General features: G+C 42.6%; 1 protein-coding gene across 1 annotated transcript; it reads left to right on the forward strand.

Moving 5' to 3' along the window:
- The first annotated feature begins 15873 nt into the window (after window positions 1-15873).
- LOC140221841 (protein ROOT INITIATION DEFECTIVE 3-like) lies at window positions 15874-20592 on the forward strand. Its single transcript, XM_072291815.1, has 8 exons — window positions 15874-16211; window positions 17337-17450; window positions 18301-18434; window positions 18539-18698; window positions 19370-19575; window positions 19906-20057; window positions 20125-20345; window positions 20437-20592. The coding sequence occupies exons 1-8, from the start codon at window positions 15990-15992 to the stop codon at window positions 20590-20592; spliced, it is 1365 nt and encodes a 454-aa protein (XP_072147916.1). The 5' UTR covers window positions 15874-15989.
- The last annotated feature ends 2615 nt before the right edge of the window (window positions 20593-23207 follow it).

Consider the following 23207-nt stretch of genomic DNA (forward strand, 5'->3'; position numbering starts at 1 on the left):
CAGCATGGCGGCACAACTGAGCATTCCTCTCCTCGATCTTCCGATTCATGTCATACCACTTCTGATCCAGTTCCTCAAGCTTGGCCAATATCATAGCACACATCTCCTCCTCCATTATCTCCTTCCTTGTCATGTTCACTCGTATTCCAGTGCGGTGGCCAGTGGTGGTATTGGTGGTGGATCCCGAATCAAAACAGCTTTGAATACCAAATGTCACCAACCCACTCAATTGGTTCAGTAAATGGAAATACAGGAAGGCGAATTGAGGTTCTGGATGCTTCTAGAAGGTTCTAGATACAAGATATAGTAGCTGGAGGAAGGAAGAAGAGGATGGGATATGAACTCTAGCCAAAGCTAGCCTCGAGCAGATGCTCGCCTTGAGTGTGAACTCACCACCGCCGGTTCAGGTTCTAGTCGTTCGACAACTCCATTAGTTCGACTTGCCACTGTATTTGTATTGTGCTGCATCTCCCGTGGCTTCCTTCATGGTCCAAGACAAAGTCCATTGCTACAGCCCACTTGCTTGGCCGGCCCAGCCTATATCCATAGAGGTTCCTGACATGCATGTGTTGGAAATACGCTCGTTCATTTTGAGGCACGCTATTTGATCCTTGGATTCTAAAATTGATGATGTTAATGTATCTAAAGCAGTGTCACACCCGGTTTAAAAAAAAACCAAGTGCTCAGGATCAAGTTTCATACATAAAGTGACATCATCATCAGTGAATAATAGTAACAATATCACGTAAAGGAATATAAATAAAGACTTACGAATGTTTCAGAGATATACAACTTAATCTTAGAAATGAAGGCTCCAAACTTCACAGGCAATCGACTAGGAGCTGCGTGCGCCTAGAACTCAGCATCATCTTCAAAAAACTTCACACACCTTCCTCTTCTAAGCAGTAGTAAGTAAGGGTGAGTACACTTATAGTTGGTACTCAGCAAGGCCACAAGAAATACCAAGAATAACAATTTAAATCCATCTTCAAGTTTATTAATCATGTGAGGGTCCAGGCCGCTCTTGACCGTGAGCACGACTGATATATCAGTTTTAGACACGCTGCAGAGGTTGTACACTTTCACCACAAGTCGCATAAAAGTTCAAAAGAACTTTGGACCCAACCATGCTGTGCAAAAGTAGGCACTTGTCATACTACCGAGGTGTGATTGCATAGGGACGCTACGAGGCCTTTACGAACATTCTCTAATAAGTGGTAACCCACTAAGGTTTTGGTGTCTAGCGTGCATAAACCTCCCTAATGGGCATAGTGTCTTAGCAAAGCCGTCCCAAGATGACCGGGCTATACGACGACTCAGTCCCCCTCTTGCCCTATCATTAAGATTACCCTAAACTAGAGTCTCTAATTAATTAGCCATGACCAGAGCCATATAGTTCCTGTGGTTGCACTGTTTTCCTGGGTGGTTCTCCATGTTCCAATTAATACATGGTAGTCTTGTAAATAAGCATAGATAGAAGGATGGTTAAGGATACTTGTCTTTCTCCAATGAAAAGTTACTCTTACTAATATGGTCTGAATTTTTGCAAGGTGAGCAAGGATTTCCTTGCTTTTGAGAGAGAGCCAAATAGGATCACATTATTTGTTAATAATCATCCTATATTGATTTTCAATCTCTCAAAAAATGGATGCACTATTCAAACTACATTCTTATTAAATGAAACATAAAATTTGATCCATCTTGGTTTCTAGGGGCATACGAGTAGGAGAACGACCCCTTGGGAATGAAATGAGGGAATAGCATAAATTGGTTTCAAGTAACCATGCCTACACGAGAATCAAGGAAGACCGACTGCGTGGACATGGAGTATGTGACATTACACGACGCTGAAATATTGACGGTTGCCACATTAATTCTCGGATATAAATTAGAATTCATTATAATTTTTGGGAAAAATATGTACAATATGTTCGATCCTTTGTGGGAAAATGGTTTGAATTTTGACAAGGTGAGCAAGAATTTCCTTGGTTTTGAGAGAGAGCCAAATATGATTACATCATTTGTTAATATTCGTCCCATATTGATTTTCAACCTCTAAAATAACCGATGCACCATTCCAACTACAACCACATTAAATGAAACATAAAATACGATCCATCTTGGCCCCTCGAGCTATGCGAGGAGGAGAACAACATAGCAAAGATAAACGATTTAATTAATCTTAGGAAAAGCTCGAAACTCTTGGAAATAGCAAAATGAAATGATTCAATTCGATTGGCAAAGTGACAATACACCATCAACATAATGATCAGAAATAGCGATTCTTGGCGAGGTACAAACGTATGATCCGTTGTTGGAAAAGTACATAGGACAGACTAAACTTTTTGTCACATATTGATTTTCAATCACTCAAAAAATCGATGAGAAAAGATAGTCATTTGTTTCTAAATACACAAGACAAGATAGCCCATGTTGCTAGTACACAGTACAAGTGAGTCCATTCATGAACATTTAATAGGAAATATTAACTTTTTTGCCACAATGAGGGACAGTGGGATAAGAATAAAAAAATCACATGATAAGACATGGCATGGCAGGCTATCTATGATGCAACATCATGATCAGGAAAAACCAAAGCACCAAGGAAGATGAACAGATTCTTACCAATGTCCCATCGTAGAGCAAACAGAGCAGGAAAATAGGGGATTGATCTTCAAACTATAAAATAGGGGATTTCTCTACTAGATTCACAGAGCAGGAAAACAGGGGATCAATCTTTCTATCAAAAAGGAAACAGTCCATTGATCTTTCCATCTAAAAGAACACCTATGTACGTGTAAAAGAAAATCCCTAATTGGAGTAATCTACGACGACACCTCCAAGGAGTTCCCCGATGACTCTAGGTCAGGACTGGCAATGGTGGGAGCCGCAGGACCGACAATGGCGGGAGTCATGGGACCAGCATTGAAGTTGAAGTCTACCCACCTCCTCTTCTTGGCCATCTCCGAGTCAACCTCCTGCTCCTCCCTTCTCTTCTTGGCCCTCTCCTCCCCCTTTCTCTTCTTGGCAGCCCACATCTTGGCCCTCTCCTCCGCCACAACCTCCGCCAACGCCGCTTCCAACACCTGCGCCGCAGGCACCTCCACCCGCTTCCTTTTCTTGGCCTACCATTCCGCCGCCGCCATCGCTTCCTCTTCCACCGCTTCCTCATCCTCCTCGTCTGAGTTCTCCTCAATGTAGGTCTCATTGTCGTCCTCTTCCTCCTTCTCGTACTCAGTCTCCTTGTCGTAGGAGTACCTGGGAGACTTAGGTACAATAGAGGGCTCGGATAAGGGGTCAGAGTCATCATACGGTGGCCCACCATCCTCGACAAGGCTACCATCCTCGTCGGAGGAGTAGTTGGAAGGAAGAGAAGAAATAATCGGAGAATAAGCCATGGTAGTTTCTGGTGGAAGAGAGCGTGGAGGTAAGGCAATGGAGGGGTTGGTTAGCACAAGAGGAGGGTACCGGTATATTAATGGCGCTCAGTTGCCAAGGGAAAGCCAAAGGGTCGCTCTTTTGCAAGTAAATAATATTGAAATCTCAGTGAATTCCTATAGAGAAATAAAGAACTAATTTGCAAGTACTAGAACATGGAGAGATAAATGATCGACATCATTGCAAAGATAAACGATCTACATAATCTCCCTAGGGTTGCCCAGGGACTCCCAGTAGCCCTCGAAGATGTTGAGCGACTGACGCGGTGGAATATGATGACCTCTTTCCGCCACTGCCAGGTGTGATTGTGAAGGCGGTCAACATCCTGGGAGGATGGAAGCACGACGAAGACAAGCTTGGAGGAGGTGTCGTGCGCCATCCTGAAGTTGTGATGACCCAGTGAGGTGCCGATGCAGACCGATGCGGTGAGCCAATGAGCTTGGTGGTGTTGCTTAGTGACATAAGTTGCCACCACCCGGTCAGCAACACCGTTCCAAACACCAAGGTGGAGCAGCACGGCTTGGGTGTCGGTGAGTTGCAGTGGCGGAGTCGGAGCATCCATGTTGACAATCCTGAAATGCACATAGAAATTAGTTTGATCAAAGAGGGGGTAAGGTAGAATGCACATACAAATCGATACAGAGACTAGGGAGAGAGCATTGTACTTGCGTTGAGAGGAGGAGATGCAGAAGGGTTTTCTTGCGTCGAGAGAAGGAGATGTAGAAGGGTTTTCCTGTGCTTGAGGCTGTCTGAAGAAGAACTGGAGGGTTGTCGCATTTATAACAAAACCACCACTACTTCGCCGGGCAAGTCTCCCAAAACAACCGTCACTGGAATGTGGGCGGTTGCAACATTGATTTTAGAGGAAAAATAAGAATTCGTTAAGAAACCGGATTTTCTACGAATATATTTTGTACGAGACCAGATTTTTTTGGTCATGTCTTACAGGAGTAGTAGAGACACTTGCGTTTCTTGCCTAGGTGGGGACGTATTTTACGGTTTAGGAAAAGTGAATAGGTCGGACTAACATTTTCGATCCTTGTTGGCAAAAAGATGCTTGGTTTGAATTTGGGCAAGGTGAGACAGGATTTCATAGCTTTTGAGAGAGAGCTAATCACTTTATTTGTTAATAATCGTCCCATATTGATTTTGAACTTGTCCAAAATCTGATTCACTATTCCAACTACAATCAGTGGCGAAGCTAGAGCAAATTGAAGGGGGTGTACTTGCCTTAGGAATTAAATGAGGGAATAGCATAAATTGGTTTCAAGTAACTATGCCTACACAAGAACCAAAGAAGACCGGCTGCGTGGACGTGGAGGATGTGACATTACATGGTGCTGGAATGTGGATGGTTGCCACGTTAATCCTCAGGTACAAATTAGAATTCGTTACAATTTTTGGAAAAAAATATGTACACATGTATGATCCGTTATAGGTAAAGTGAATAGGATGGACCAAAATGCTCGATCCTTTGTGGGAAAAATGATTTGAATTTTGGCAAGGTGAGCAAGGATTTTCTTGGTTTTGAGAGAGAGCCAAATAGGATTACATTATTTGTTAATATTTGTCCCATATTGATTTTCAACATCTAAAAAAACTGATGCACTATTCCAACTACAATCACATTAAATGAAACATAAAATAGAGCAGGAAAATAGGGGATTTGTCTTCCATCCAAAGGAAACAATCTATTGATCTTACAAACAAAAGATAATAGCATAGCAAAGATGGATAGGGTTCCAACAAAATCTAAAGTTACTAATTAACAACATATCAAAAATAAATGATGTAATTAATCTCCTTAGGATCGCCTAGGCCCTCCTAGATGTGGGTCTGGAAGAGGTAGAAGTGGCTCACGCGGCAAAAGATGATGACCTCATTCCACCAATGTCAGGTGTGACCGTGAAGGCGGTCAACATCCTCGGAGGATGGAAGTACGACGAAGACAAAGGGGGAGGTGTCGTCGTTTGCCATCGAGAAGTTGTGGTGGCCAAACAAAACGCTGATACAGACCGATGTGGTGTACCAATGATCGTACTAGTGTTGCTCTCTGACACAAGCTGCCACCACCCTATCGATCTCACCCTCCCGAAGACCAAGATGTTGCAGCACGGGCAAGGAGATGGTGGTGACAAGCAGCGGAGGTGCAGCAGCCATGTCCACGATCCTAAAATGCACATAAAAATAGTTTGATCAAAGAGGGGGCAAGGTCAAATGCACATACAAATCGATACAAAGACTAGGGAGAGAGCACTATATTTGAGCGTAGAGGAGATGCGGTAGGGTTTTCTTGCGCTGAGAGGAGATGGCCAAGGGTTTTCTTGCACTTGAGGCTGGCTGAAGAAGAACAAGTGGTGGCGTGTCACATTTATAACAAAACCACCGCTCCTTCTCCGGCAAGCCTCCCAAAATAACCGGCTGCATGGACGTGGAACATGGACGATGTGACATTACATGTCGTTGGAACGTGGACAGTTGCCACGTTAATAATCAGGTAAAAGAAAGAATTTGATTCTTGGTGATGTGGAGACGTGTGATCCGTTCTCGGAAAATTGAATAGGCTGGACTAACATTTGCGATCCTTTATTAGGAAAAAGCTGCTTAGTCTAAATTTTGGCAAGATGAGTAAGGATTTCCTTGCTTTTGAGAGAGCCAAATAGGATCACATTATTTGTTAATAATCATTGCATATTAATTTTCAACCTCTCCAAAATCCGATGCACTATTCCAACTACAATGAGTGGCAAATTGTAGCATCTATAGGTTGCAACCGTTGTGGTACATGCTTTGCTAACAAAACATCCGATCCATATTTCAAAATACGATGTTACAAACATTAGAGGTGCACGACAGTTTTGTTTAGGACATATGGATGAATACATAAGTTATTACTCACAAATCATAAATGATTATGGAGGCGAAGATACTGCAGGAGGAATGTTGCGGTTGGCCATCTAGTACGGCTCGTCGATGATCATGGGCGGCGTCGGCCCGTCGAGCAGGAAAGGGTCCAGCTCCTCCCTCACTGGGTGAGAAAGTGCGCTTGGCCCACATTGCATTACTGGCCGACTGGCTGTGGTTTGCAGCGACGCGCGGCCGGCTGTGCTTCGCTCGCATTCCACCCACTGGACGCCACCTTCCGGTGCCGACGGTGGCTGATTGGAGATGGTGGCTGCGGTCTTCTATAGACGGCGTCAGGGCTTCCCCCACTGCTCCCCAGTGGCCCTGCGATGACCCCTGCTGGTGCTATAGAGCCTGTCTTGCACTGCGATGCCTCGGTGGCACCACAGTCACCGCATCTAGGCACTGTCGTGGTGCCCAGCGGTAGCGGTGCGACGCGGAGCATCAAGGACCTCCCTCGTGACCCTGCGGCTTGAACATGAGGGACATGAGGAATGGTGGCATCCATTGTTGGAGATGACAACGGAGAGAATGAACAGACACCGGGGCGACGTGACGGCTAATATGGAGTAGTGAGGTTGAGATGGCGTTTCTTGGCAAGGTGAGGACGTATTCTACATTAGTATTTGTTAATAATCATCCCATTTTAATTTTCAACCTCTCAAAAAACTGATGCACTATTCCAACTACATTCTCATTAAATGAAACATAAAATTTGATTCATCTTAGTTTCTCGAGGCATGCGAGTAGGAGAACGACCCATTGGAAAATAAATGAGGGAAGACCAAAAATTGGTTTCAAGTAACCATGCCTATACAAGAACCAAGGAAGACTGGCTGCATGGACGTGGAGGATGTGACATTACACAATGTTGGAACGTGAATGGTTGCCATGTTAATCCTTGGGTACAAATTAGAATTTGTTACAATTTTGGAAAAAATATGTACAGACGTATGATCTTTTATAGGAAAAGTGAATATGACGGACCAATATGTTCGATCCTTTATGAGAAAAATGGTTTGAATTTTGGCAAGGTGAGCAAGGATTTCCTTGGTTTCTTAGAGAGAGCCATATAGGATTACATTATTTGTTAATATTCGTCCCATATTAATTTTCAACCTCTAAAAAAATCGGTGCATCATTCCAACTACAACCACATTAAATGAAACATAAAATTCGATCCATCTTGGCCTCTCGAGCTATGTGAGTAGGAGAACCACCCATTGGGAAATAAATGAGGGAAAATTAGAAATTTGTTTCAAGTGCGAATAGCCATGTCTACATGGGAACCAAGGAAGAGAGAAAGGGTGAGTGAGAGGAAACAGAGCAAACAGAGTACGAAAATAGGGGATTGATCTTTCAACCAAAGGAAAGAGTCCATTGATATTACAAACAAAAGATAACAGTATAGCAAAGATGGATACGGTTCCAACGAAATCTAAAGTTACTAATTAACAGCATAGCAAAGATAACTGCATTGATCTTCCAACAGTATGGCTCACTCACCCCAAGCACCCCTCGTATCGGTCCACGACGTGGTAGTGGCTCCAGTTCTTCTTGTTCTTGCCCCTCAGGGGCGCAGATGTTGCCATCTTCATGATGTGGTCCTTGACCTCAATCAGGATCTTCCACCAGTGCCTCCTGCTAGGGCAAACAGGGCACACGAAGGTGTTCTCACCATGGCGAAAGACGTGCAAAGCGTCGCCCCGGGGGAAGGGCATGGGGTAGCCGCGACGACGGTCGTCAGATGAGTCCGTCTTGGTTTGGGACTCGGAGTTAGAGTCAAATGCATCACCTGGAAGGGTCACCTTTAAGGTCAACTTCCGGGGCAGCGATGAGGGCGCAGGGGTGGACCAAGGCGCCCCGACCATTGAAGGAGGCTAGGAACACGCTGGGGAGCCCCTAGTGGCGAGCGATAGTGGGTTGAGGTTGGCGGTGTCGGAGCGTGATCCCTACGATGAGCGTGATGACAAGTTGAGGTCCGCGTTGACATAGCTCGACGGTGGGTTGAGGTTTGCATCGATGTAGCGCTGTAGCACTGCCGAGAAGTTGGTGCGACCATCGGTGCGGCGGGAGCATGACGAGAACCAGCCATGGGAGCGCGACGAGGAGGAGGAGGAGGTACTAGAGGATTGCTCAATGCGTGTGGGGGAGCCAGTGTGGGTGAGGTGGCACAACAGGGAGCCGAAGGAGGAGGGGGCCAAAGGGGAGACGGATCGCTTCATGGTGTCGGCCGGGCTGCAGGTGTGAGGCGCGTCTGTTAGGGACGAGATGGTAGTGGAACTAGCGATGACGCCGATGGTGGGGGGATGGAAATTAAATAAGAAGTTCCTCACCTTCCATGGGAAGCTGCGCCGGCTTCCCTAGGAAGCTAGGTAACCGGTGCCTCTCGAGGATGGCAACCAGCTCCTCGAAGAACGCACAGGAATAGGAATCGGCACGGCAACCGCTAGAGGCCGTGGCATCAAATAGTCAATCTGAATCGTCGATGTGCAGATGAACCGCCTCGGTGGCACGTTTTTCATTTCCATAAAGAACCATAAAAGGCAGTTCCTACGCAAGCGTGCAGCTGGTCTGGTGGTATGGATTGCCCACCACAAACATGTGGTGTCGGGTTTGACTCCCAAGGAGTCACTTTTTTGTTCCCATATTTTTATAAATTTCTCACCAGGGTATTCCTTGAGTAAAAACACTAACAACTTCACAAACAACTTTTTTTTTCAAGTGCCTCGGGACCATCACAAATTGATAAATTTAGACAAAACCCAGAAGGTTGACCACAGATAGGAACATCACAAATACAGACAAAGGAAACTATGTTGATATTGTTCACTATAGCTAAGAACTTTACCATCTACTTAATTAGTTTTGCCATCAAGCATCAATCCCACGACAACAATAAATAAAGCAAGCAGCACGTGCGCGAGTTTGAGATTCTGCCTATAATTCCCAATGAACTTCATGTTGGAGGTATGCCCTAGAGGCAATCATAGAGATGATGATATTCCATTTGTATCCATGATTTGTATATTGTGTTCATTGAATATCCATTAAAGGCTACTTGAATTGATTTGCAATTATGTGAATTGTATGTGAAACTCTTTACTTATATGGTTATTCTAAAGTTGTCCCTAGTCGGAGTTCATGTGAGGACACACATGAATATTAGACTAGCACATGTATTAGTTGATGACTATGTTTCACAAGTCATGGACATGGAGATGTTGAACTAATAATGTGGACACATGTGGAGACATGTGCTAGGACTGACCCAACATGAGAAGTAGTTCTCTCTTTAAACAACATATACGCTTTGTCCTTAGACCTGAGATTGTCGCATGTATTCTAGATGTGGATCGACCTACTTAGGGGCTATCAAACGCTACGCCGTAACAGGGTAGTTATAAAGGTAGCTTTCGGGTTTGTCAAGAAGCATGCTATGAGACATGGTCAATCAAGATGGGATTTGCCCCTCTCTGATTGAGAGTGATATCTCTGGGCCCCTCGAGTGATCGGATCCGAAAATGCATGGCCATGCTACGTACGGTTAAGAGTTAACCTACAAAGGGATTCCGGATCACAGGATCGAGAAAGAGCGGTCGGCTTGTAGCTAGACCAAATATCGTGAGGCAAAGGGAATAGCATGTATATTATGTTGTGATGGTTCGTCTGATATGATCTTCGTGTGCGTATAGGAGTTGGCACGTCTTGCTAGAGGCCACTACCGACTATTGGGCCGAGTAGGAGTACTCGGGCCATGTCTATACGTATCCGAACCCATAGGGTCACACACTTAAGGGGCTGGAAGCCCAATTCGGATCTGATCCAAATTGGATTAGGTTAGAAGTGCTAATGGGCCTCGGATCCAGAGGCCCGTCAGGAACCTCTATAAATAGAGGGGTGGGGGCGCCCTAGGGTTTACACCTTTTTGGCGAAACACACCTGCCGCGCCTCCCACGCCCTCGCCTGTTGCAACTCGCGGATCTAGCAGTCCGGCTTGCGACGCTTCCTCCCTGCACGTGTGGATACCTTGGAGGTGTTGCGCCTGCAGCACTTGGATGAGCCGCCGACGAGCCACCGACGAGCCACGACGAGCCGACGACGAGCCGCGGCATCGGAGGCGATCTTGCTGCACGTGAACGAGCTGCTGAGGAGCTGCTGGACGTGATCGACTACGTACGACTACGTTGATCGACTACGTACGACTACGTGATCGTCTTCACTGCATCGACGCATATCTACATCTTCCGCACCAGTAGTGCGTCGAGTGGTAATCCCGTGATCCTTATACGGCAGTTCTTCCTGGTTATACGCGGTAGAATTTTTGAATTGCGCTAGTGTAGCCTACCTCGTATCCCTACACTTCAGCTCTGCAGTAGCCTTTTGAAGTTGTTGCCGGACCGTCTTGAGCTCATTCCTAATCTCTCTAAGCTCACTGTTAGCTTTTGCAAATTCTTTCTCCTACTTCTTTGCATCCTCCTTAGCTTGCACCTTTTTCTTCATGAGCTTCACCAGAACACCAAAGGTCCTATCATCCCATTCTGGATCAACCCAGGTCATGTAACCGCATTTCTTCATTTCATCCTACAAATTAAATGCCCCTTTACAAATTGCCATTGACAACAATAACATGAAACCACAGAACCAATATCTCTGTGAAGCAGGTAGCCATTACCTTTGGGCAGCAAGCAAACTGATGGCCAGGGTTGAGAAAGGTCCAAGAATACTTCACCATTGCTTTCAACCCGTGATCGCACTTGCTTTCAGGATGCCAAGGAGTAGTGTCGCAGGAAGATGTCTCCGAGCAGTAGCTGCCAATAGAAGAAGACGATGGAAGATGTAACTTGAAATGAAAGTTTAGTTTTACACTTCATAAACTAAAGCCTATCAGCTTCTAACACCAATCGGATGCAAACCTAAGTGTAGAACGAAATCAGAATCTACTGCCTTCAACATAAATCCCCAATTACAGAAAATCCCCTTCCCTCTGACGAAAGGGGAAAGTAGCGGCACAAAAAAGGGGACTGACCTGACCGTAGCTCCTACTCCTCCCTTTACTGCTAGGATGTGCCATTCTTGCCACTAGGCTCAAGTCTTTGCCATAGCCAACTGGAGCGTGCTGACGAGTCCCTTGCAGTGTACGTCGTTGCAAATATACCCGTTACTTTGGCCTGCAACTGGGAAGTGGACGACATTCATTAGAACTATAATATAAAGAAGCTACCTTGTTCAAAAACCATAAACTGCATTATGTCTCAGTGGTACTGCTGACTCATCAGAATCAAGAGGTCACAGATTCAACCCCCTGCTCTGGACACTCTTACCTTTTTTATTTTCCTCTCTTTTTTTATCACGAACTGACTTGTGGGATCCTGCTAGATTTTATGATGAATTGGAACACTTTATTTCTCAACTTATGCTTGCATGGGGGATCCCCCTCGATTTATGATGTTTTTGCACACCTTATTTTTCAACAAATGCTTACATGTGGGACCCTAGTTGGATTATGACGTTTTCGCGGACCTTATATGGTCACAAAACCACCATGTAACAACAAGTGATGATTTTTTTTTGGCTACAATGGCAACTTTTATGACATTCCGTAACTTTGTCACTAAATTTGGTCGAATGTGAAACTGTATGACATTTTTAACTAGAAACATCATAGATCTAAGATGAGAACAAATATGTCATAAAATTTTCATCATAGATGAACACATTTTTTCTAGTGGTCCTAGAGCACTTGGAGCTGGGTTTCAACTTGAGAGGTATGGTGGAATTTACTCTACATTCATTCATCAGTGATATTTAGGAGCCTATTCCCTAGGAAACAGATCTAGAGTTTCAGAATAAGATCATCCTATTTGGACCGAGCAAGTACATTGTTGTATAAGAGCATGCCATTTGTTGCCTGCCTAACCTTTTGGGATATCACATGTACTTCCTAGGAATGGAGGATCGATACCCACTGGTGTCATACTGGCTCTACCATCAGGGACTAAATAATGTGGCAAGCATCATTGATGATCGTGTGATCCGCATTTCATAGGTTCTTGCATTGGGGACTCGATTTGGTCGCGAGGAACATGTTGTTGCCTATATATGATTAGATTAGTGATCTTTTGTTTTGTAACACTCATGCTGCCTGTTGTATTGTAAGACCATGTGTTTCAATATATTACCAATATCAATATTATTAGCGATCATCAATTATGCAGCATTGAACATAGGTAAATAAATATCAGAGTATTTGAAAGGTAAATATGTTTGAATCAAATCGAATAGCCATTAAACAAAAGCAGCACAATCAGATGGCATGTCATAGCATTCATCATTGCAAAGTTCATAATCATCATTCATACTTATCGTAATTGCTAGATAATACCTTCAGCTATCAAAATACAAGCACAATCCCACCTAGAAACAACAACAATTATCACAGCAACAACAACCCCAAGTACTACAACAAAAAGCACAATGCTAGTTTAACATTATTGCCTTTAATCATCCTCGATGGAATTTTTATCGCTGTCCTGCTGCAGCGATTTCTTGACCTTCATCACCACATTGGTGGCCTGCTCCAGGTATCACTTGACCTTTTGTAGCTCATCGACAATCTCTTTAAGCTCCAAGGTATCGCTTCACCTTCTTTAGCTCGCTGGCAATTTCATCGAGTTTCCTCTTAGCATTTCCATGTTCCTCTTCCTAGGACTAGGCATAATTAATCGAGAACTGAGGACTAAACCGAAGAAATCAAGAACCGAACTGAAAAAATTGAAACCGAAAAAATCGGTTCCAGTTTAGTCCCAGGTGCTGGATAACCAAATTAATTATGCTTATTTTAGTTTTAGCACTAGGTTAATGGAATAAACTAATCTAACTGATATAATAGAGGCCCAATAAGGAACACTTCGCAGCCCAGCCCAATCCATTATCCAAAGAAACCCTAAGTATATAATGAGAACAAGCACCAGTCACAACCAACCACCACCCCTCTGGAACTCCCCCACTTGGTTAGTCCTGATCCCTAGGCGGTAGCCGGTGGCCGCTTCCCTCCAATGCCCTCCGATGGCCCCTCCAGTCCTCTAGTACTGGCGCCTCCAGCGAGCCCTCCCCAACCGGCAAGGCGTCAACCCTTCCCGACTCCTCCCCACCTCAGTCATAGGCAACCAAGCCGAGCTTCCATCCTCCTGCCCGTGACTTCATCCTTGCACCGCCTCGGACAACAGTAGTGGCCGGTGGCTCCCTTCGGCAACAGGCCTGGTCACTCATGTGGCTGCGACGCCTCGACACTATCTCTTGCAGCCTAGGCAATGTCGACCCCAACCAGGAAGGCAATGTGAGCTGTGCGGAGCTCCTCCAAACTTGCACAGTCACCAGCATCAATGGTGCCCATGTGTGTTGTGATTTTCTTTATTTGTGATGATTTGCACCAATTTGTGCTATGTTTTGTTAAATTTTGGTACATTTTGGTTTATTTGCACAGAGAGGATGAATCTGTCGAAGTGAATTTGTTAGTTTTTTGATGGAGTAGTTCGGTTGGTTCGGTTATGACTGAAATGGAACCGAACCAACTCGAGACTAATTTTCCTCAATTCTTATAATTTTCAGTAAACAAACGGTTCTTATATTTGACTAACCGAATTTTACTAAAACCAAGGAATCGATCGGTTCGGTTTGGTCTAACCAAATGCCCACCCCTACTTCTTGCCACATACTTGCATCCTTCTCTACATCAACTTCACCAGAATACCCTTAGTCCTAGCATACCATTCAGGATCAACCCACTTAAACACCCCGCATTTCTCCCCTTCCTCCTATAGACACCGATTACATTTACCTTTAGTCCTAACATCCCAAGATCTATGAGAATTGAACAAGTTGCCGTTTAACTTGCAGTAGCATGAACAGCCATCCCGTGCTCACACTCATCTTCAGGATCCACAACGGTATGTCACGGTCAGGCGACCCTGTTTTGCAGCTATCAATGACTCCAGAAGACCATGGAAGCTAGTAAAATACGAGAACCTATCAATTCATACTAACAATCCAAATTAAAACCTAACTACATCACAAAATTGAAATGTAGTTCCTTCAACCCAGATCCCCAGTAGCACAACCTGGGGACAAGAAGCCGCAACAATTGGAACTTGGAGCTCACCTGATCGGAGTTTGTCTGCTTTTCCATTTTGGTCCGATGCACCATTCCCACCACGGGCTGCCACACTACTGAGCCGTAGATATGGGTGTCGATTTTCGTGTAGAGCGGGGGCTTTTCCCGCGCTAAGCATGCCAATTTTCCCTAGAAGTGTGGACTTTTCCTGCGGCAAGTATCAAAATATATTGCAGCAACTCACCATATACTTACATATGGGCCCCAAATAGGCAGGTCTTATCTACTATCATACAATTTTTAAGGACACAAACCGACAAGCAGCTCCAGCATAGCGGTTGGATCAAGACTTTCCCAATCGATGGATAACATGTTTGACATGCGGGAAGAGCACCTTTTTCCTCTTATTTCCCTTCCCTATTTTTCTAGCTTATACTTACATGTGGGACCCTTATCAGTTTATGATGTTTCTATGGACCATAAATCATCACAAAACCACCGAGTGCTATTTTCTGTTTGGCTTTGTTGGCAACTTTTATGACATCTCGTAACTTTATCCCTAAATTTGCTTGGATGCAAAATTTTCTAATGTTCTTAGCAAAAAATGTCATAAATTTATGATTTTTTTTGAGATTTTCCATACATTTTTTTTTGTCATAGATCAGAAGATTTCTTGTAGCGTATGATTTGTGAACCATACATTTGCAGAATTAATTCTTTTAGAAATCTAGAAGGGTCACCCCTACTAGTTATTTATATAGAGAGAGGGAAAACATGTATGATGTGCATGAAGGGTGAATCAAGAAACAAGATAAGGAAACATAATATGAGTTCGTATACTCTTAATTTTCAAGATCTCAACTAAATAATAAAATCGCACAGTCAATCAAGTTGTCCAATAATTTACCAACCATTAATGCTATTTTTAGCATAAATTTAAACATTTATTGTATTCCATCAAAAAATTAAAATTATGTGAACTATTTTTTTAATTCTAAATGCATATTTTTAGTATAATGTGATAAGGTTATTTATACTTTTAGTTCTGAATTCAAACATTTATATATCGAAAAAGTATTATATTTTGATTGTTTAATGGTTGAGGAATTTTAGTAGGCTTAATTTTGATAATGAATTCACAAAAATATATGTTTTTTCTTTAAGTATCCTAGTGAAACAATGTTAAGGAATGTATAAAACATCCTGGATTGTACTGATGAGTGATGGGTTGATCATACAAGAGGAAGATGCGTAGAGTATACTGGAATTGCTTGTAGGGTAGTACTCGTGGTCTACATGTAATTACTCCACTATATTTGTAGTCATGATCTCACGGGATGTTTGCTTGTAGCCTTGGATCCTTCTCTTTTCCTCCTAAAAGGACAATTTCAGTTTCAAACTTCAGGATGTTTCCAATTGCTGTTATTAACCTTTTTCCCCCTTGGTATTACTCCAGCGTGATGTACTTTCTGAATCATAATATTCAATTGCCTCATCCTACCTAGCAGATCTATCCCCCCATAGAGATCGAAGAATGGATGGAGAAGATGAGGTAGTTTTAGTGGTATGTGGCGAGGAGTGTGATGCAGCACCAATGTTTGACATCAACACAGGAGAGGAGATTCTTCGCATGCATGACTGTCTTGCCCCTCCATCAGGTCTCGCTTGTGTTGCGGGATGTCTCCTTGCTACATCTCGACCAGACAAGGATCAACTAGTGTTCGGTGGTGCTATCTATTTTTGGGATCTTAATAAGGTACGTGCTGATTAGACCATACTTTCAATAAAAAAGGAGGACATGCAAATAGGTATATGCCACATGTATGACGGCATGTTGTCACTCCATGGCTATCATAATATGTTCTTATCTTGCTCTAATACGTCTATAGAGTAAAGGATTTGATTAAGATTTAATGGTTTTCCAGCATCATATTGCGTTTCCCCTTTTTCTATGTTAGATTATAAGTTTTTAAGACAAATAAGTCTATGGATTCAGGACTGCATTAATTTTTAGTTTAATATTGCAGTATCTTATATAATTCAAGCTGCTTACAGTTGTATAATCTCCTAGGTTCTCTTACGATTTGCAATGTAATGGATCTGGTCCAGTACATCAAATCACTTAAAAAAATTCTAAATCTCTAGATTATGTTGAATTCAGAGGTAAAAATACTTTAGGTAAGAACTGATATAGCATATCCTCATCCTTTCCAAAAAGTCAAGAGTTATTTACATCACTATTTGCAAAGATTATTTCTGCCTAAACCAATAAGGGAAGATGATCCCATTAAACTGAACTACCTATGACAGTTTCACAATCTTACAGTTACTAACCAATGACTCCTTTTAAGGTCACCACATAAATCCTTATAAGACACACTAGAAAAAAAAAATCCTAAAATCATCACAAAAGTTAGATATATTAGGTCATTAATTCAGTAGACTCTAAGCATCATTGAACACCTTTGCGAAAGTTAGATATATTATTCATTACGAAAATAGTCTAAAGGAATCACTTAATATATATCTAAATTACCCAACTTTGCCATTATGAAAAATTACCTCCTAATATTAATATATGCCATTATAAAAATAATATTAAATACCCCCTAAACCTGCATATGCATTACTACCTCTGCAATTATTAAAAATAACTTTGTGGGGGAAATACTATGTGCTGAAGTAAATAGTCGGTGTGGGATGCATATCTGTTTTTTTGAAGAAAACAAATGTGTGTGTGTGTGGTGGGGGGGGGGGGGCAGCGTTGGAATGCATATCTTTAGCGCACCATGACATAAAAAAGTTTGTAAAATAAAGATATTCCTATGTATATATAATTATACATTGATTTATTACGTTATGTTTCCATGGTTTTTTCTAGATCCAGGAAACCAATAAAAGTTGCATAGGAGAAGGGATTGGACCTATCACTTGCTCTAGAGATGGGATCTACTTAGTTGGAGGAGCTCATTCTGGCAATGCTTACATTTGGGAGGTATTTATCTCTGTAATTTTATTAACTTATACATGGAACAAAAATCATAACACTTAGCCCTTTTTTTAGATAATGAGTATATTTCCAGCTTTAGACATTTTCTTTTAGAGTGCATCACACCATGATTCCAGAATACTCAGCACTTCTAGATTACCTTTAACAAACTCACATTACTGCATACTCCTACATTGTTACAGTTAAATTATAATGCATCTGTTTCAAATCGTATATCATTTTGACTTTTATATACATTATGTCTAGATACATAGCAAATTCTACATATTTTGAAAAAAACCAAAACAACCTACAATTTGAAATGAAGGGAGTATTGTTTTTGCTAACGGCTGCCAAAGGCTGCGGTGGGACTAGCCGCCATAGCTGTGGTGTCGCTATCGTAGCTGGCGCTGCCCTGGCAAAATATCTCTTTCATCGTCCCCATCTCCATTCCGACTCCCAAGGTAAGCGAGGTGGAGGTGGGTTTAACTGGGGCATTGCTAGCATGCGAGTAGTACATCAGCTCTCCAGATGCAATACTGTTTACATCATCAAACCTAACAAGATCATAATCAACCACCTATCTCTGATTTACCTTACCACTCATTGAACTAAACACGATCAATGTCTTGCATGCTAACTTACTCTGTTTTTTCACAACTTAACCTTCAACGTCACAAAAATCCAGTATCATGATGTAAAAATTATTAACTATATTCATAAAAAATATCTTTTATAAAATATTGGCTTGTATTATTCTCATTGACCGTACAAACATATGAAATACTAGTTGTCAAAATCAAAGGACCAAAGTGACTAACATGAGGCCGTGATCACTTTGAATTATTCACTTCAGGTTGCCACTGGAGCGCTCCTAAAATGTTGGAGGGCACATAAGAGTTGCATAAGTTGCTTATCATTCTCGCAGGACAGTTCTCTTATCATCTCCGGCTCTGAAGAAGGCACAGTCCATGTATGGTGCATGATCAGGTTCGTCTGCTTCTGTTGAATGAATTAGGTATTTTAGTACCATATGAATGCTTCAATGTTCAATAATTTGATAATTCATTTGTCTCTTCAATGTGAGTTTACAGCTTATTTCAAGCTGAAGGACCCCAAGCTCGTGAAGCTGTAAATTACTGCCTCGATTTTAGTGATACAGTTGAGCATGAGGCCTCAATAACTGGCATTCTAACAATTCTAGGAGGTCCTTGTCCAATGCTGATAACTAGCTCGCTTGATAGCAGTTGCAAGGTTTGTGCGCCTCAAAATGCAAGATTTTGTGCCCTTTAACATAATTTCTGGTTTACTTACAGCATGATCCCTGTATCATATACCATACTACTTGTAGCCTCTATAACACATTAAATATTATATACGTTATAGAAATTGTTAGAGATCAGAACAATAGGGTGTTGCTTTCCGAGGGAGCCTCTGGTGCATGGCGGTGCTAACTACTAAGAGGTTGAGAGCATTGTGGCTTTGACATGTGTCTTCGTCACCAGTCGCTTCACTATTTATTTCTGTGGTGCGACTCTAACCATAGACCGGAGTTGTTGTGTGTTTCTCTTTTTTTCTTGGGATTGTAAATTTATTGTTTTCTTCTACTTCAATACACACGGTTTTCCTATGTGATCAAAGCAAAATAGTAGTCCAGAAATTCAGCCATATGTTCTGACATAGTTAGAGAGAAGATGTCTGTTCTTCTTTTGAGAAATTTAGTTTCAACTACTTTGAAATTGAGTAGACTGAACACCCTTTTTAGCTATGGTTTTCATGCCATCTTGGACCTGATGTATTCCTTGAATATGATTTATTTTTTACTTGCCACGATATGATTTGAACAATACACTAGGCTGAATGTATAACACACCTTTCTAAACATCTTCCATCAGAATTGTGGACACTTACCGTGATGATTGTAGATCTCTGAACTTCTGTCTGGAAGACTACTTGGCATGCTGACACTCTTCAGTCCAATTACCACAACTGTTATTGATCCATCGGAGCAATTACTGATTTGTGGGTCTAGTGATGCTGCTATTTATGTCACTGGAATCAATGGTATTGGGATGCAGTACACAACGAAAATGCTGTCCCAGGATGACTGCCATGTGCTATATGGACACAAGTGAGTATTATTACAGTATATAACAAAATGTAGTATCTTGAATGACATTTTTTTCTGTCACATATACTATGTCAAGAAACATGAAAAGGGTGCAGAAGACCCATACAAAAGCAATGTTGTCAGTCAGATGATGTGTATGCTTCTAAAAATTCTGAAGTTAACATATAGTATCATAAAATGCTTTGCATTGATCAGTTAATACATATTGGCATGGTAGATTCCTAAACTTACAGATTCAGTATTTGTTTCATCATTTAAACAATCTGTTCAAACCATTATTGCCCGTTGAACTTCAGACGGAATGACAAGTTGTATTTTGTTATTCAACAGGGCCCCAATTAGTGCATTAGCATTTAGTTCTGATGGAGCATGGCTGGTTTCTGGATCAAAGGATTGCACTGTTGTAATTTGGGACACAACAACATGGAATGCAGTTAGGAAACTGGGAAACAAAATGGGTGAGTACTTGTACTTCGCAACAGGTTACAGCTCACGTTGTGTATGATTTTACTTCCACATAATTTTATTCTTCTGATTTTGTCAAAACAGGGCCAGTAACAAACTTGTTAGTGATACCAAAGCCAGAGAGCTCAAGGGTCCATAAAAGGAATTATCTTTCTCTGGAGATCCCTACGCTTGAGAAGAAAGTTAAACAAACCAATGAAATGCCAATAATTTTACAGCCCTCTAGTTTCCCAAAAGATGCTGATTCAGCCCATGCATGTTTTCATAGTTCTGACCTTCTGAGCAAGCAAATATCGGATTTGGAGGTAAAATAAAAGGCCTATATGTAGCAATAAAAATTATAGAGTTATTTGTCGAGAGCAGTGACAATATTGTTTCTTTGTACTGTTGAACTAGGGAAAGAGAACTCCTGAGGCAATTGAAATGGCTGTTGCGATGACAGTTCATGAGCAGACAAAAGACCAAAACTTAGCAAAGGAGTTAAGCTCTATGAACTCGGTACTGCAGTGCAAGGCACTAAAGGTGATGGAGGTAAGGGCATCCTCAGATTAACTCTGCGGGAGGCACCTGATTCTGCAAATGTTTGAGAATTGCGAGCAATGTGACAGTTTTAATTCAACATAATTTCTTTATAAAATGAATTATATATTGCGGTGTGTTTTTGTTTCCTATTTTACACGTGCTCTGCTGAGTGGGGTTCAAACACAGGTAGGAGTAGTTCTGTTCTTCTTATGAAATAGAAAATGAGAGTCCCACTAGCTAATGTGGGGACATAACAGGATGATAAACAATCATTTATTCCAGACAGAAACCCCATGTTCAGGAGCTAGTTAACAGCATGCACGCAGGACAAGGCTTAGCCGGTGCGTGAACCGTGCCAGCCAGTTCTCCGGGTAGGGGAGTGTTAGAGTCTGCTGGACCAGTCAGGGGCAAGGCTAGGCATTGATGGGTCCCTGAGCAAGTTTCCTTCAGCAGTTTGCAAAAAACACAAAACAAGGGAAAATGCGATCACCAATGACGGTTGATGGGGATGGAGCAAGGAGTGTGCAGTGGCGGAGAATAATGTATGCTGCTGACTGCAGTGCTCACCGCTCAGGGTTGCCACGAAGAATTCTTAGCCATGGAACCAACGGACCAGTGGAGCAGGCTACCGTTGGTGTAGCTATGGACTTTCAGACGCACTCGTTCTTCTTCTATGGACTTAAAAAGAGAGATTAAACTCCACGGCATGGCACAACAATTACAAACGACTTGTCTTCCCCGCCCACCGTCATCTTTACCAAGGATTCTGTCGTCCATAAAAGAAACCCATGAAAACTCCTTCTCAACAAAGGGTCTATTCTCTATTGCATCTCAACCATGATTATGTGCCTGCCTGTACCAAACCCTTATCTTGCCCGTACCAAACTCTCACCTGAAGAATGGCTCATACAGGGCTGGGAGGAAATGGACAAATGAATGGAGGTGAATATTATTAGTAGGAAAGGTAGGAGGGGAGGGCCAAAAATTGCTATAACTAAATATTCTATTAGCAAAGGCACCAATAGGTTACAAATAAAGAATAGCTTAGCTATCATACCCACCTCGCAAGCAGCAAGCTGCGGTTAGTCTATTTCATATGGAGTGCGTCTTGCAATGCCCTTTGTACCATATTTCAAAAATAAAGATTACAATGTCAAGAAGATTGGAGCTTGAGCACATTATAGCCTCGTTGCAACCTTGATGAAGAACCTTGAAGATCCAGCCAAGTCACGAAGAGATAAACCTACTCAGTGAGGATCTGAAAAGTATTTGGAAGGTTGCAAGCTCAACTACTAAGCGCTCAGAGGCTTGACTAGAAAGTAAAGTAAGAAGACATACACCTACTAGAATTTTCATGTATTCCTACTTGGACTTGTACCTTGTAACCCTACTAGGACCCTACATTGTAACCATCTAGTAATACTGCCTCCTAGGATATATAAAGGAGGATAGGAATCCCTAGATTGGCGACACCAAACTAGACCAAGAGAACCAATGAGAGACATCTCATACACCCAAGTGCAGGGTGCAATATACTCCACTCAAAGAGGACGTAGGTTATTACACTACTTTGGCATCCCAAACCTATATAATCTATTTCTTGTTTCCCCTACATTAACCATCAAGGTCCAGGTCCGATGATTGCACCTCCGAATAATCTACTTTCCCGAGTATAAAACACCGTTAGCATCTAGAGGATCCAAAAGGACCAATAGACACCGAAGGCCAAGTCCGTGATGATTATGTCCCACAAACCTCTCTGCACTAGTAGAGAATTGGCTTTCGATGCGCCCCCTTTTGTTCCGGTTTAAAGTTGGCTCGGGATAAAAGGTTCACCAACCGGGACTAAAGCTCGATCACTGGTGGGGAGCTCACCAACCGGGACCTTTTATCCCGGTTGCAAAGGCTAGTGGGAAAAAAAGATCCTGAGAGGCCTTTTATCCCAGTTTGAAACACCAACCGGGATAAAATACCCCCCTTTTATCCCGGTTGGTAACACCAACCGGGATAAAAGGGGGTCTTTTGTCCCGGTTGAGTGACCCGGGATAAAAGGACCCCCGTTTTGTCCCGATTGGTTTATCCCGGATGAATTTTCGGGATATTTGTACCCTACCAACCGGGACTAAAGGCCAATTCTCTACTAATGCTGGATGACAAGAGAATTCTTCCAATTCCACTAGCACGATAGAGCCTCGTCGTGCCAGGCTGCAGGCCTACACAGCTTATTCCAAAGGGAAATTCTCAGCCGCGATGCCTGGCGCGGCAACATGGCCTTGTCATGGCAGAGGCCTTAGTGTGACAAGGAGGTGTTGCCACACCATGCAATGCGGCAGATCGTTCCAACAGGAATTACTTGGCCACATTACCTGGCATGGGAGCATGGGCTTGTCGTGCCAACGCCCTTGGCACGGCAAGACCTTGTTGCCGCACCAGGTCGTGCCCTATGCATATTGTACTTTGGACTGATTTGCTGCACAAAAGACAAATTTGCGGATGCCTTCCTTGAAAGGTTCTTATTCGTGGAAAGTATGTTGAGCTTACATGGCCTTGGGTAGGCCATGCAATTCTCCTCTCAGCACCTTGGAGACGTAGATCTTGTAGGTTTCGGTGGACCGCCATTGTAAAATCATCGGATCCCCCTATGG

This window comes from Setaria viridis, chromosome 2, assembly GCF_005286985.2.
Source record: "Setaria viridis chromosome 2, Setaria_viridis_v4.0, whole genome shotgun sequence".
NCBI lineage: Eukaryota > Viridiplantae > Streptophyta > Magnoliopsida > Poales > Poaceae > Setaria > Setaria viridis.